This window comes from Canis aureus, chromosome X, assembly GCF_053574225.1.
Source record: "Canis aureus isolate CA01 chromosome X, VMU_Caureus_v.1.0, whole genome shotgun sequence".
Classification (NCBI taxonomy): Eukaryota; Metazoa; Chordata; class Mammalia; order Carnivora; family Canidae; genus Canis; species Canis aureus.
This window is the reverse complement of record NC_135649.1, coordinates 58,905,730-58,919,951: the sequence shown is the minus strand read 5'-3', so window position 1 is coordinate 58,919,951 and position 14,222 is coordinate 58,905,730. Positions and strand designations below refer to the sequence as shown.

Here is a 14,222-nt window from a genome sequence, read left to right as displayed (position 1 = left end):
AACAACAGATATTGTCAAAGATGGGGAGAAAGAGAAACTTTCTGGTGGGAAAGAGAAACTGTTGGTGGGAATGCAAACTGGTACTGGCATTCTGGAAAACATATGGAGGTTGCTCCAACAGTAAAAAAAGAGAACTATCCTATGACTTAGTAATTGCACTACTGGGCATTTAACTAAATGATACAAAAATATAAATTTGAATGTGTATATTCTCCCCAATGTTTACAGCAGCATTATCAACAATAGGCAAACAATGAAAACAACCCAAATATTCATCGACTGATGAATGGATAAAGATGTGAGATTTATGTACATGTATATACATGTGTGTATACATACATATGTATGCATATATAAATTAATATTACTCAGCTAATACAAAAGTGAAATCTTGCCATATGAAACAACGTGGATAGAAGAAGAATGTGTTATGCTAAGTGAATTAAATTGGTCAGAGAAAGAAAAATACCATTTGATTTCACTAATGTGGAATTTAGAAAATGAAACAGATGACCAAATTGGTAGGGAAAAATAAGAGAGGGAAACAAACCAACCAAAAGAGATTCTAAAAAATAGAGAACAAACTGAGGGTAGATGGAGAGAGGTGAGCGGGATATGGGTTAGATGGATGATAGGTATTAAGGACATATTTTGGGCAGCCCCAGTGGCCCAGCAGTTTGGCAACGCCTTCGGCCCGGGGTGTGATCCTGGGGACCCGGGATCGAGTCCCACGTCAGGCTCCCTGCATGGGGCCTGTTTCTCTCTCTGCCTTGTCTCTGCCTCTTTCTCTCTGTGTGTCTCTCATTAATAAATAAAATCTTTTTTTTTAAATGGACACAGTATAAAATTGGATTGACATTGGTCTCTTTCACTATTTCATATATTCCACATATGAGTGAAACCATATAATGATCGTCTTTCTCAGACTGACATATTTCACAAAGTGAAATACCTTTCATTTCCATCCATGTCAGTGTAAATGGCAGGTATTCGTCCTTTCTGATGGCTGAATGATATTCTATTGTGTGTGTGTGTGTGTGTGTGTGTGTAGATGATAGATAGATAGATAGATAGATAGATAGATAGATAGATAGATAGATATGTGTGTATATGTATAATATCTTCTTTACCCATTCATTTTTCAAAGGACATATCAGCTCCTTCCACAGTGGCTATCGTGGACATTGCTACTATGAACATTGGGGTGCAGGATTCTTGTCAATTCACTACACCTGTATGTATCTTTGGTGTAAATACCCAGTAGTTCAATACCTGGGTCATAGGGTAGCTCTATTTTTAACTTCTTAAGGAATCTCCACACTGTTTTTCCAGAGTGGCAGTACCAGCTTACATTCCCACCAACAGTACAAGAAGGTTCTCCTTTCTCCACAACTGGTCAACATTTGTTGTTTCCTGTCATATTAATTTTAGCCATTTTCACTGACGTAAAGTGGCAAGGAATGTGAAGCAATTTTTCATATGCTTGTTGGAAATGTGTAGGTCTTTTATGGAAAAATAGTCTGTTCATATCTTCTGCTCATTTCTTGACTGTTTGTTCTTGGGTATTGAGTTTGATAAGTTCTTTATAGATCTTGGAAATCTGTGTAGCTGATATGTCACTTGCAATTATCTATTCTCATTGTGTACGTTGTCTTTTAGTTTTGTTGACTGTTTCTTTTACTGTGCAGAAACATTTTATCTTGACAAAGTCCCAATAGTTCATTTTTGCTTTTGTTTCCCTTACCTTCATAGATGTGTCTCACAAGAAGTTGCTGTGGCCAAGTTCAAAACGGTGTTGCCTGTTCTCCTCTAGGATTTTGATCGATTCTTGTCTCACATTTATATCTTTCAACCATTTTGAGTTTATTCTTGTGTATGGTGTAAGAGATGGTCCAGTTTCATTCTTATGAATGTGGTTGTCCAATTTTCCAAACACCATTTATTGAAGAGATTGTCTTTTTTCCACTGGATATTCTTTACTCCTTTGTCAAAGATGAGTTGACCATAATGTTGAGGATCCATGTCTGGGTTCTCTGTTCTGTTCCATTCATCTACGTGTCTGTTTTTGTGTCGGTACCATACTCTCTTGATGATTACAACTTAATAACATAGTGTCAAGTCTGACATTGTGATGCCCCCAGCCTTAGTTTTCATTTTCAACATTTGTCTGGCTATTCAGGTTTTTTTTTCTGATTCCATACATATCTTAGGATTATTTGTTCCAACTCTGTGAAGAAAGTCCACGGTATTTTGATAGGGATTGCATTGAATGTGTAAATTGCTCTGGGTAGCATAGACATTTTCAAAATATTTATTCTTCCAATCCATGAGAAAGGAATGTTTTTCCATCTGTTTACATCTTCCTTGATTTCTTCATAAGTGTTCTGTAGTATTTGGAGTATAGTTACTTTACCTCTGTGGTTAGGTTTATTCCTAAATATCTAATGGTTTTGGGTGCCTTAATTTCTCTTTCTTCAGTCTCATTGTTAGTGTATAGAAATGCCACTGATTTCTGGGCACTGATTTTGTACCCTGCCACACTGCTGAATTGCTGTATGGGTTCCAGTGATCTTGGAATAGTCTTTTGGGTTTTCTATATACAGTATCACATCATCTGCAAACAGGGAGAGTTTGACTTCTTCTTTGCCAATTTGAATGCCTTTTCTTTCTTTTTGTGTCTGCTGTGGCTAGGACTTCTAGTACTATGTTGAATAACAGCAATGAGAGTGGACATCCCTGTCGTGTTCCTGATCTTAGGGGAAAGGCTCCCAATGTTTCCCCATTGAGAATGATATTCACTGTGGGATTTTCATAAATGGCTTTTATGATATTGAGGAATGTTCCCTCTATCCCTACACTCTAAAGACTTTTGATCAGGAATTGATGCTGTATTTTGTCAAATGCTTTCTCTGCTCCTACTCAAAGGATAATATGGTTTTTGTGTTTTATGTTATTGAAGTGATTGCAAAATTGTTTTATGAATGTTAAACCACCCTTGCATCCCAGGGATAAATCCCACTTGGACATGGTGAATAATCCTCTAAATGTACTGCTGGATTCTATTGGCTAGTATCTTGGTGAGAATTTTTGCATTCATGTTCATCAGGGATATTGGTCTATAATTCTCCTTTTTGGTGGGATCTTCGTCTGGTTTTGGGATCAAAGTAATGCTGGCCTCATAACGAGTTTGGAAGTATTCCCACCATTTCTTTCCTTTGAAATAGCTTTAGTAGAGTTAAGTATTAATTATTCTCTAAATGCTTGTTAAAATTCTCCTGAGAAGCCATCTGGCCCTGGAGTTTTGTGTCTTGGGAGGTTTTTGATGACTGCTTTATATTCCTCACTAGTTACTGACCTATTCAGGTTTTCTATATCTTCCTGTTCCAGTTTTGGTAATTTGTAGGTTTCCAGAAATGCATCCATTTCTTCCAGATTGCCTAATTTGTTGGCATATTGTTGCTCATAATGTGTCTTCTAAAATCACTTCTATTTCCTTGGTATTGGTTGTGATCTCTCCTCTTTTGTTGTTGGTTTTATTAATTTGGGTTCTTTCTGTTTTCTTTTTAATAATGCTGACTAGGGGTTTATCTATATTATTAATTCTTTCATAGCCAGCTTCAGATTTCATTTACCTTGTCTAGGAAAGATGGTAGAAAAGTAGGAGTCCTTGATTCATCAGGTCCTCCAACTAGATAACTTACAAATCATTCTGAACACCTATGAATCCAACATGAGATGTAAAGTGAGAATAGCTGGAATCCTACAAAGAGAAAAGTGATCATTTTTGACAAGACAGGATGGCAGAGAAGAGGAAAGGTGGGGGAGAGGAGCTGTGGAAAGCCTTGGCAGGAAAGCACCACAGTGGACAATCGGGAACTTTAGAAATCTGTGCCTGAAAGAGTCTTCTCTGACTGTAAAGTGCTCATGGGGAAATAGAGCAGAATCTTAGGAGGGGCAGTGAAATCTCAGTATTACCAGAGACACAACAAGAATAGGGTCGCCTGGGAGAAAGCTCATCACAAACTGCAGTAGGATCTCAGTAAAGGGTTGGAATGCCATAACCCTCCCGGAGCATCTGGGAGAAGCCGGCTGGGTGCATGGACTATCACCTGAGCTCTCTTACCCTAGAGCTCTGCAATGGATGGAGGCAGGCTGTCTTCCATTCCCTTTGTGAGAGGTGAAGAGAGCATGGGTACAGTGGCACAGGGCCCTCAATCTGAGGGCACCAAAGTGGAAAAAGCCAGCTATCCTCCATTCCCTCCAGGACAGGTGAAACCAGGGAGGGCACAATATGGCAAGAACTCTCCTGCCACTGGGCCCTCTTCAATTTGTGCAGATCAGTGCCCTCACATCTGCCCCCAGGATGATCTAGGCCAGTGTGCACTGAGAGACTGTGGTTCAGTACATGTGAGGAACTCTTGGCTCAGGGGCTGGAGATCTGGCTGCCATTTTTTTTCTTTTTGCCTTTCACCATGGAGAGGCAAGGCCTCTAAGGAACAAAGGCCTCACAGGATAAATAGCTCACACTGAGCCAGGCTAACTGGCAAGGGACAGGGCATCCCCGCCCAGGCACAGATACCTGAGAATCAGTGCAGCAGGCCCCTCCCCAAGAAGACCAGCTGGAAGAACAAAGGAAGAGCAAGGTTACTGATGAAGCAGCACTGGAAGGCTCCAGGACTGAGGAAAATAGTATATAGAACTCAAAGTTCTTTCCTTATGATTCGTTTATCTTTCAGGTTAAAAATTTCCAATATTTTTTCTCTTTTCCTGCCTTAATTTCAATATTTTACCAACTCTTTGTTTTTAAGCTTTTTCCTTTTTGACTTTCATATTTCTACAATTATATATCTTAAATATATTCTTCACTTTTGCATTCCTTTAAATGTATTCAAGTTAATTTTGGGAGATTTATGAACTATGGGTTTTTGGTTTCTGTTTTGTTTTTTCCTGTCTTGTTTTGTTTTATAATGGTGGAAGTTAGTACCTTCTAACACATGGATCAAAATACACCCAGAACCAAATGGAACATCATGTTGGTTCATTCTGTGAGATTATATTCTCTGTTCCTTCCCATTCTACCCCCCTCTTATCTTGTTTCTGTTTTGGTGGCTGATGTTGGGTCTCTATATAAGTTTTGCTGGTTATATAAATTTGGAATTTAGCATCTTCTAACAAACACAACAAAATACACCCAGAACCAAAAGGTTCACCATCTAGGTCCACTCTGTGAGACCATATAGTCTCTCTGCCACCCCTACTCCCCACCCTTTTTAAAATTCTATTTTTTAAAATTTGTTTTTCACTTTCCTGGTACTTTTATTTTGTTCTGTTCTTCTTTTTCTTTTATTTTCTGGTCTCTGACCTCTTTGACATTGTCTACATTGTCATTTACTTAGGTCTTGGCTGATATTTTTCACTCTGCTCACTCATGTAACCATTCTGCACTGGACAAAATGACTAAAAGGGAAAATTCAACACAAAAGAAGGAATCAGAAGGAATATTCTCTGCCACAGACCTACTTGATATGGATTTAAGTAGCATGTCAGAGATAACATTCACAACTACAATTATAAAATTACTGGTGCCTCTGGAAAAAAGCATAAGGGACTTGAGATTCTCTTACTGCAGAATTGAGATCCAATCAGGCTGAAATTAAAAATACTTTAATTTAGATTCAGTCTAAACTGGATGCTGTAACTGCTAGGGCTAATGAGGTGGAAGAGAGAGTGAGTGACATTGAAGACAAGTTGATGGAAAGGAAGGGGTGAGGAGAAAGAGAAAAACAAGAACCTACAAGGAAAGACTTCAGGAAATAAATGATAGCTTGAGGAGGAATAGTCTTATTGGGATTCCAGTAGAAGTAGAGAGAGAGAGATGATCTCAAAGTATATTTGAACAAATCATAACTGAGAACTTCCCTAATCTGGGGAAGGAAACAGGCATTCAGATCCAAGAGATAAAAAGGACCCCCCCAAAAAAATCAACAAAAACCAATCAACACCCTGACATATAATAGTGAAGCTTGCATATTTCAAAAATAAAGAGAAAATTCTAAAAGCAGCTAGAGACAAGTGATTCTTACCATATATGGGGATAAACATCGGGTTAACATCAGATGTCTCCACAGAGACCTGGCAGGCCAGAAAGCACTGGCATGAAATATTTAGGGTACTATACAAGAAAAACATGCAGCCAAGAATACTTTATCCAGAAAGTCTGTCTTTCAGAATAGAAGGAGAGATAAAGAGTTTCCAGGAAAGACAGAAACTGAAAGAATATGTGACCACCAAAGTGGCTTTGCAAGAAATATTAAGGGGGACATTGTAAGACATGGAGGGAGCCCCCCCCCCAAAAAAAACTGCAGAAATAAGGACTGTATAGGTAATACTATGACACTAAATTCATATCTTTCAAAAGTTACTGTGAACATGAATGGACTAAATGATCCCATCAAAAGACATAAGTTATCAGACTGGTTAAAAAAGCAAGACTCATTTATATGCTGTCTACAAGAGACTCATTTCAGACCTAAGGACACCTCCAAGGGTTGAAGGGGTGAAGAACCATTTACCATTCAAATGGTCCTCAAAAGAAAGCTAGGGTAGCAATCCTAGTTTCAGATAAATTAGATTTTATACCAAAGACTGTAATAAGAGATGAAGAAGGCCACAATATCATACTTAAAGGGTGTATCCAACAAGAAGATCTAACAATTATGAATATTTATGCCCCTAATGTGGGAGCTTCCAAGTATATCAACCAATTAATAACCAAAGTAAACAGATACACAGATAATAATACGTTAATAGTAGGAGACTTCAACACAGCACTCTCAGCAAAAGACAGATATTCTAAACAGAACATCAGCAAAGACACAAGGACCTTGCATGATACATTGGATGCAATGGATTTAACAGATATATGCAGAACATTCCATCCTAACGCAACAGAATACACATTCTTTTCAAGTGCACATGGAACTTTCTCCAGAATAGACCACATGCTGGGTCACAAATCAGGACTCAACTGATACCAAAAGATTGAGATTATCCCCTGCATATATTCAGACCACAATGCTTTGAAACTAGAATTCAATCAAAAGAAGAAATTTGAAAGGAACTCAAACACTTGGAGGTTAAAGGGCATCCTACTAAAAGATGAATGGGTCAACCAGGAAATTAGAAAAGAATTCAAAAGAATCATGGAAACTAATGAAAATACAACTGTTCAAAATTTTGGGATTTGCAGTCCTAAGAAGGAAATATGTTGCAATACAAGCATCCCTCAAAAAATTGGAAAAAAACTCAAATACACAAGCTTACCACTCACCTAAAGGAATTGGAGAAATAACTGCAAATAAAGCCTAAACCAAGGAGAAGAAGAGATATAATAAAGACTAGAGCAGAACTCAATGAAATAGAGAGCAGAACTATAGACCTGGTCTCCAAGGTTTCAGATGAGAAATCCACTGTCATTTGAATTGGCATTCCCCCATAAGTAATGCATCATTTCTATCTGTCAGAATTCAGGATTTTTTGCTTTGTCTTTGTTTTTCAGTTTAATTATTATGTGCCTAGGTGCAGCAGCTTTCTTTTCATGTATCTTGCTTGGAATTCACTCAGCTTCCTGAATATGCAGTTTTAGGTTAGATTTTTCCCCAAATTTGAGAAGCTTTGGCCATTATTTCTGTGAGTATTCTTTAAGTCCTGTTCTCTCTTTCCTCTTATTGTAGGATTTCCATGATACAAATATTGAATTTTTGTTATTGCCCCACAGGATTTTGAGGCTCTATTTATTTTTCAGTCTGTTTTATCAGTGTTGTTCCAATTGGGTACATTCTAACAATCTGTACTCAGCTTAATTGATTTGCTTCTCTTTTATAACCACTCAAATCTTAAGGAATCTTGTAGGTTTGTTGTAACTTTTAGTAGTGTAATTCTATTTTTAATTTTTTTTGTTTTTATTTAAATTTGATTTGCCAACATATAGTATAACACCCAGTGCTCATACCATCAAGTGCCCTCCTCAGTGCCCTTCACCCAGTTACTCCAACCCACTGCCCATCTCCCCTTCCACAACCCTTTTTTTTCTCTTTCCCAGAGTTAGAGGAGTATCTCATGATTTGTCTCCCTCTAATTTTTCCCACTCAGTTCCCCTCCTTTCCCTTAAAATCCCTTTAACTATTTCTTATATTCCACATATGGGTGAAACCATATGATGATTGAAACCATAATTCTAATTCGTTTTTTTATAACATTAATTGCTTTCTTGAGATTTTCTATTTTTTCATTGTTTCAAGGTAATGTGTAATTGCATGTTGAAACAGTTTCATAATGGATGCTCTGAAATACTTGTCATAAAAAAAACAAAATAAAATGCTTGTCAGATAATTCCATTATCTCATTCACCTCAGCATTTGTGTCAGTTGATTTTCTTTTATCATTCAAGTTGTGACTTTCCTGGTTCTTGGTATGCTGGGTGATTTATTGTTTCCTGAACATTTTAGCCATTATGTTAGGAGATTCTGGGTTTTGTTTAAATCTTTTTTTTTTATTTTATCAGGCGGGCACGTGGGTTCTCGTCTACATTTATGTGTTGTGGTTCCAATGGTACTTTTTGGTGGTATTTTAATTTTCAAATCATTTTAGTATTATTTTAATTTGCTTGGTTTATTTGGTACCACATGGGCTACTGTCTCTATGTGGGAAAAAAGATTTTCCACCCTTCAGGGATGAATAGCACACTTAATAATCTGTGCACATTTAGTGTCTTGATCATTTTTGTTGGTGCTAACCAAGCCATATGATTCTTTAATTGGGGGAAAGAATTCTCTGGCCTACAGGGAAAAAGAAGCTTTCCAGGTCAGAATACTTTTTGTAGAATCTCCTTCAGCATTACTACCTGGTATCTCAACCAAGGGAGGAAAGGTTCAGGCACAACAGAGAAGGAGAGCACTTCTCTGGTTGCTAATTGTCACTGAGGCTTCCAATTGAGCTCCTTTGCCAATCTTTCTAGGATCACTTCATGCTGTTTGGGGACTCCCATCCCATCAGTAGAAGGAATGAGCCTACTCAAGCTGTTTTTTCTTGTTATATTGGGGGTCATGAGTTGCCTGGCCTGAGTTAACTTCTGTTGTTAATTGGGAGGCAAAATACCCTGTAGTTCTTCCAAGTCATGGAGTTACTAACCAGTTGCTTCCTTTCCAACTTTCAGAGATCTCCACTGGTGGCATCCTAATTTTTCCATGGTTTATATCTCTACTTTTTGGGGAAGAAAAAAAAGGAGAAAAAGAGTTTACATAATATTGTTCAATTCAAAAATTCCTAGCTTCAGTTTTATTATCCCTACCTACCATAAAGTAACTTATCTTTCTAAAAGTCTACTCATGTCTCTTTTATAATTAAAGTCCATTAATAGTTTGCCATCTATTGCAATGTCTGGGTGGCTCAATGGTTGGGCATCTGCCTTCGGCTCAGGGCATAATCCCAGGTCCAGGGATTGAGTTCTGCATCGGGCTCCCTGAAAGGAGCCTGCTTCTGCCTGTGCCTGTGTCTTGGCCTCTCTCTGTGTCTCTCATGAATAAAGAAATAGAATATTTAAAAAAATAGTTTCCCATCTATTGACATCACAATCTCCTAAGGTACTTGTTAAAATTCAGATGTATAGGTCTTATGTAGACCAACTGAGTAAGATTCTTTGAGAAAACACAATTTTAATGTTTTTTTAATATTAATATTACACAAATCGCAACAACTGTAGTAGGAAGTCAGAAAAGCGAAATAAGACTTAAAATACTAGTTACTCATTGCTTCTAAATCCCAAAATGCACTAATAATAAATAGTAATGTGAATTTCTTAATTTTGATTGAGATATTTATATAAATCATGACTCAATTATATGATCAAATTAACTGGGATAATTAGATGTAAAAACATTATGATACTTTATTAATTATCTTTTTATTGATATATAATTAATATATAGTGTTATATCAGTTTCACTATATAGTGTACACTATAATGATCCAACAATTCTACACATTAATCAATGGTCATTATGATAAGTGTACCTCTTAATCTCCTTTATCTATTTCACCTATATCATTTATTACCTTAGAGTGCTTTTTAAAATTGCAAAAACCTGGTCAAAGTTTAGATGGTGTACTGATTACATTTTATTTAAGGTTACATTGGTAATATATATAAATATGATCTCAAAATATGTCCTTTGAGATAATGCTGTCTTATTGAGATTCAATTTTGCCAGCTTTACAAATATCATGACAATTTTCTCAATGTCATTCTTATCAACAGCACAGGGTAAAACCCTGCTTGCTGCTTTAAATAAAATATTACTTACTGCTCTTTTTCTAGAACACCCTGTAATCCAAGGCACAGTAAGGTTTCCTGAAATCTGTGGAAACAACAAATGGAATTTCAGTAAGGTATGAATTGATACTACTTGGAATGCTGATCAACAACAAAGAATTCATATAAGAAAGATGTCAAGATAGGTCTGCATTCAGAGCATATCTCCCACATAGACAATGTCATCTCCTTATTGAACACAACAGATTTAAAGGGCCTTCTTTTGTAGGAAAATTTTAGAAGTTGTACAGTTCCCCTGGGAAATTCAAGAAAATTTCTAGGGTGTTGTTGGGGCCTGGAGGTATTCTGTAGACAAGATAATTTTTATAGGGTGGCTCAGTTGGTTAAGCATCTGCCATTGGCTCAGGACATGATCCTGGGGTCTTGAACTCCCTGCTCCGCAGGTAGTCTGCTCTTTCTCTGCCCCTTGCCCCTGTTTGTATCTAACTCTCAAATAAATAAAATCTTATAAAAATAAAATTTTTAGAGTAAAAATTAAGTAGTCTGTAGAATACATGTTACAATAATTAAGTTATTAACTATAGTCATCATGCTATGTATTAGTTCTCTAGACTTATCCTACATAACTGCAAGTTCCTTTTTAAGCAGAAACTACTAAAATGAATAACCAGCCACACCTTATTACATCAGCATTGACACACAAGAAGATAGGTGCTACTCCAGTTGGATTCTGGGAGACCAAGGTGGTCCTGTGAGCTACAGCACAGGGTAGCCTAGATGTAACCATACTTTTTGCTGGCATACATAAATTTTGGGGAACACTCCAAATTCTCCACTTGCCATCTCCTTCCCTTCCAAATAAATACCTCCTGAGAGACTGACAAGTCAAATCAGCTTACTAAATGGTAATGCTGAGAATATGGTATTCACTTGAACACTTATTGTTGTTGATAAAATTATATTTAGTGATGACCTATGAATGAGTATTATGCTTACTGATGAGGAATGATAATCAAACAGACAATGCAAATAGTAATGTCCTTTATTCAAAATTCAGGTAAAATATTACTGTCCCTGTTACTAGATCTGAAATTTTGAGTTCAAAATACACCAACATACTAGGGTTAGGCTAAAAAATTTAATTATATAAACTCCAAATAATACTTTTAAGTAAAAAATATTAAAACTAATTTTACTTGAGTTAAAATCGCATTACAGTAACATAGCAATAAACTGTAATGTTTGAGGATCATGAAGTTTTGAGTAACTGATTATTAAGATGGTAAACTAAAAAGTAAATAAATAAATACATAAATATATAAATACAAAATGGTAAACTGAGTGAATATGAAATTTCTATGGAAAAAATTCTTCAAAATGTATACTTTCTTGTCCTCCCATCAATACTTTGCATATAATATGCTTGCAAAGTAAATTGGTTGCTAGTCTTTTTTTTAAAGATTTTTATTTATTTACTCATGAGAGACACACAGAGAGAGGCAGAGACATAGGCAGAAGGAGAAGCAGGCTCCTTTGGAGGAGCCTAATGCAGGACTCCAAGACCACGACCTGACGCAAAGGCAAACGCTCAACCACTGAGCCACCCAAGTGCCCCAATTAGTTGCTGGTGCTATGAAGGAGGTGATGCTACTATAATAATCACATGATATAGTCTTGAAAAAATAGAGATATCCAACTATTTTGTATTATCTGTGCATATGCTCCCACCTATTAATGAGGATAATTTGAAACTAGCTATATAAAGTTGCTAAAGAAAACATGTTAAATCAAAGGAATTGCAAAAAAGAAAAACCAAAACCCATAAACCAGTAAGCAATAAAAAGTTGCATGTGAAATTTAAAAAAATGATACATATAATATACATGGCAATCGGATGTCTTTAAAAATGGGCATTATACATTTTAAGAACATAAATGTGGTTTTGAGGAGTGCTTGTGTAGTTCAGTCTGTTAAGCACTCGACTCTTGATTTTGACTCAGGTCATGAACTCAGGGTCATGGAACTGAACCCCACATTCGGCTCCACACTCAGGGCTGAATGCTTGAGATTCTCTTCCTCTGCCCCTCCCCTCTACTTGAGCTCCCTCTCTCTCTCTGTTTCAAAATAAATAAATTAATTAATTAATTAATTAAATTTGGTTTTCTGCTTAAGTCAATTGTATGTAACCAAGAAAATAGAAAACTCTTATAAGCACTTTCACATACAAATCCTATCAATTCCATGAGCATTAGGAAGAGATGAAGTTTCATACCTTTTTTAAAAATTCTGTGACACCAGTTACAAAATACTCAAATGCTATATTCAACTATCTTCCCCTGTTTACTTCAAATCATTTTTCAGTTCTTTATGTTTCTGGCAAAATTCAGGAAAGCCAAGGATAGCAGGTAAAATTGTATGCTTTTTTGAATAATAATGCTGTAAAAATATATTCTTCAAATTCGGGTAGTTTTGTTTGGTCAATAGTGATTATAAGATTTCTCCCTCATCAGAAGCTATAAAAATAGTATTTCAAATGAAAAGCATACCACATTTATCATTTAAATGACATTTAAATTCCAAATGCATTTTCTAACACCCTGATTTGGAAAACTGCAAAATTAACTGACAAAGAGAAAAAACTGATTCAACAAATATATTCAAACTTACACATCCAAATGAGTACTGTGTGTATCAAAGTAGAAAACTTAGAAATTATAAAGTCATTACAATGATGTTGCCATTGTTTGAAACATCTTGGGAACTTTTCTTTCAGAGTTGGTAATCCATAACACCCAGAGACTGTCTCATTATTTTGTATTCCCATTGTTTTAACCGAAAATATAAAAGCCCAAATTGGATATCAATATTGTTCACTAAATGTGGCTTAAAATAAATTCTATTTTACAAAATCAAATTCTCCCTCAAATGATGAAGATTTGCCACCAGTGAGAGCATATAAAAAAACCTCATAGGCCTTAAAAGCAATTGAAAAAGAACTTCAATAACTTTTTGACATATTAAACATTATTGAAATAAGTATAGATAGATAACTTTCCAAAGTAACTAATTGAATTCTGTTCAGGTATTTATCAGGCATCTCTTCTACAATGGGCAAGTTTTAGGTGCTATTGGAAATAAAAAAAAAAAAGATGTGTAAAACATAATTTCCTGGAGGGTAAGAATTATGATACGAGAGGGAAAGGTAAGAAAGGAATATGAATGACATTAACATAAAGAATACTTGGGATCCCTGGGTGGCGCAGCGGTTTGGCGCCTGCCTTTGGCCCAGGGCGTGATCCTGGAGACCCGGGATCGAATCCCACATCGGGCTCCCGGTGCATGGAGCCTGCTTCTCCCTCTGCCTGTGTCTCTGCCTCTCTCTCTCTCTCTCTCTCTGTGACTATCATAAATAAATAAACATTTAAAAAAAAAAGAATACTATGATAAGTGTCATAAGAAAGGTACAATTGAAATGCAACAGGAGTTCAAGATATGGCAAAATTACTTTAAACTTGCGGAGGACAAACATTATATGGTCTCATTCATTTGGGGAACATAAATAATAGTGAAAGGGAATAAAGGGGAAAGGAGGAAAAATAAGTGGGAAATATCAGAAAGGGAGACAGAACATGGAAGACTCCTAACTCTGGGAAATGAACTAGGGGTGGTGGAAGGGGAGGTGGGCGGGGGGTGGGGGTGACTGGGTGGCAGGCACTGAGGTGGGCACTTGATGGGATGAGCACTGGGTGTTATTCTATATGTTGGCAAATTGAACACCAATAAAAATAAATTTATTATTTAAAAAAATAATAAAAATAAACAAAGTGCTAGAGATTAGGTAAACTCAGTTATTGGTAGTAATGAAGGTCTCAATTCAAAACCCTCTTTTGGG

General features: G+C 36.4%; 1 protein-coding gene across 6 annotated transcripts in view; it reads right to left on the bottom strand.

The window, feature by feature from the left end:
- HDX (highly divergent homeobox) overlaps window positions 1–14,222 on the bottom strand; it is a 306,534-nt gene that overhangs the window by 199,353 nt on the left and 92,959 nt on the right. For all 6 annotated transcript variants that reach the window (XR_013374357.1, XR_013374360.1, XR_013374358.1 and 3 more), the window contains exon 4: window positions 10,362–10,415. Coding sequence is in view for 2 of the 6 variants with exons in the window: in XM_077887326.1 (XP_077743452.1) it covers window positions 10,362–10,415 (54 nt within the window). In the remaining 4 variants the exon portion in view is untranslated. The remainder of the gene's footprint in view (window positions 1–10,361; window positions 10,416–14,222) is intronic.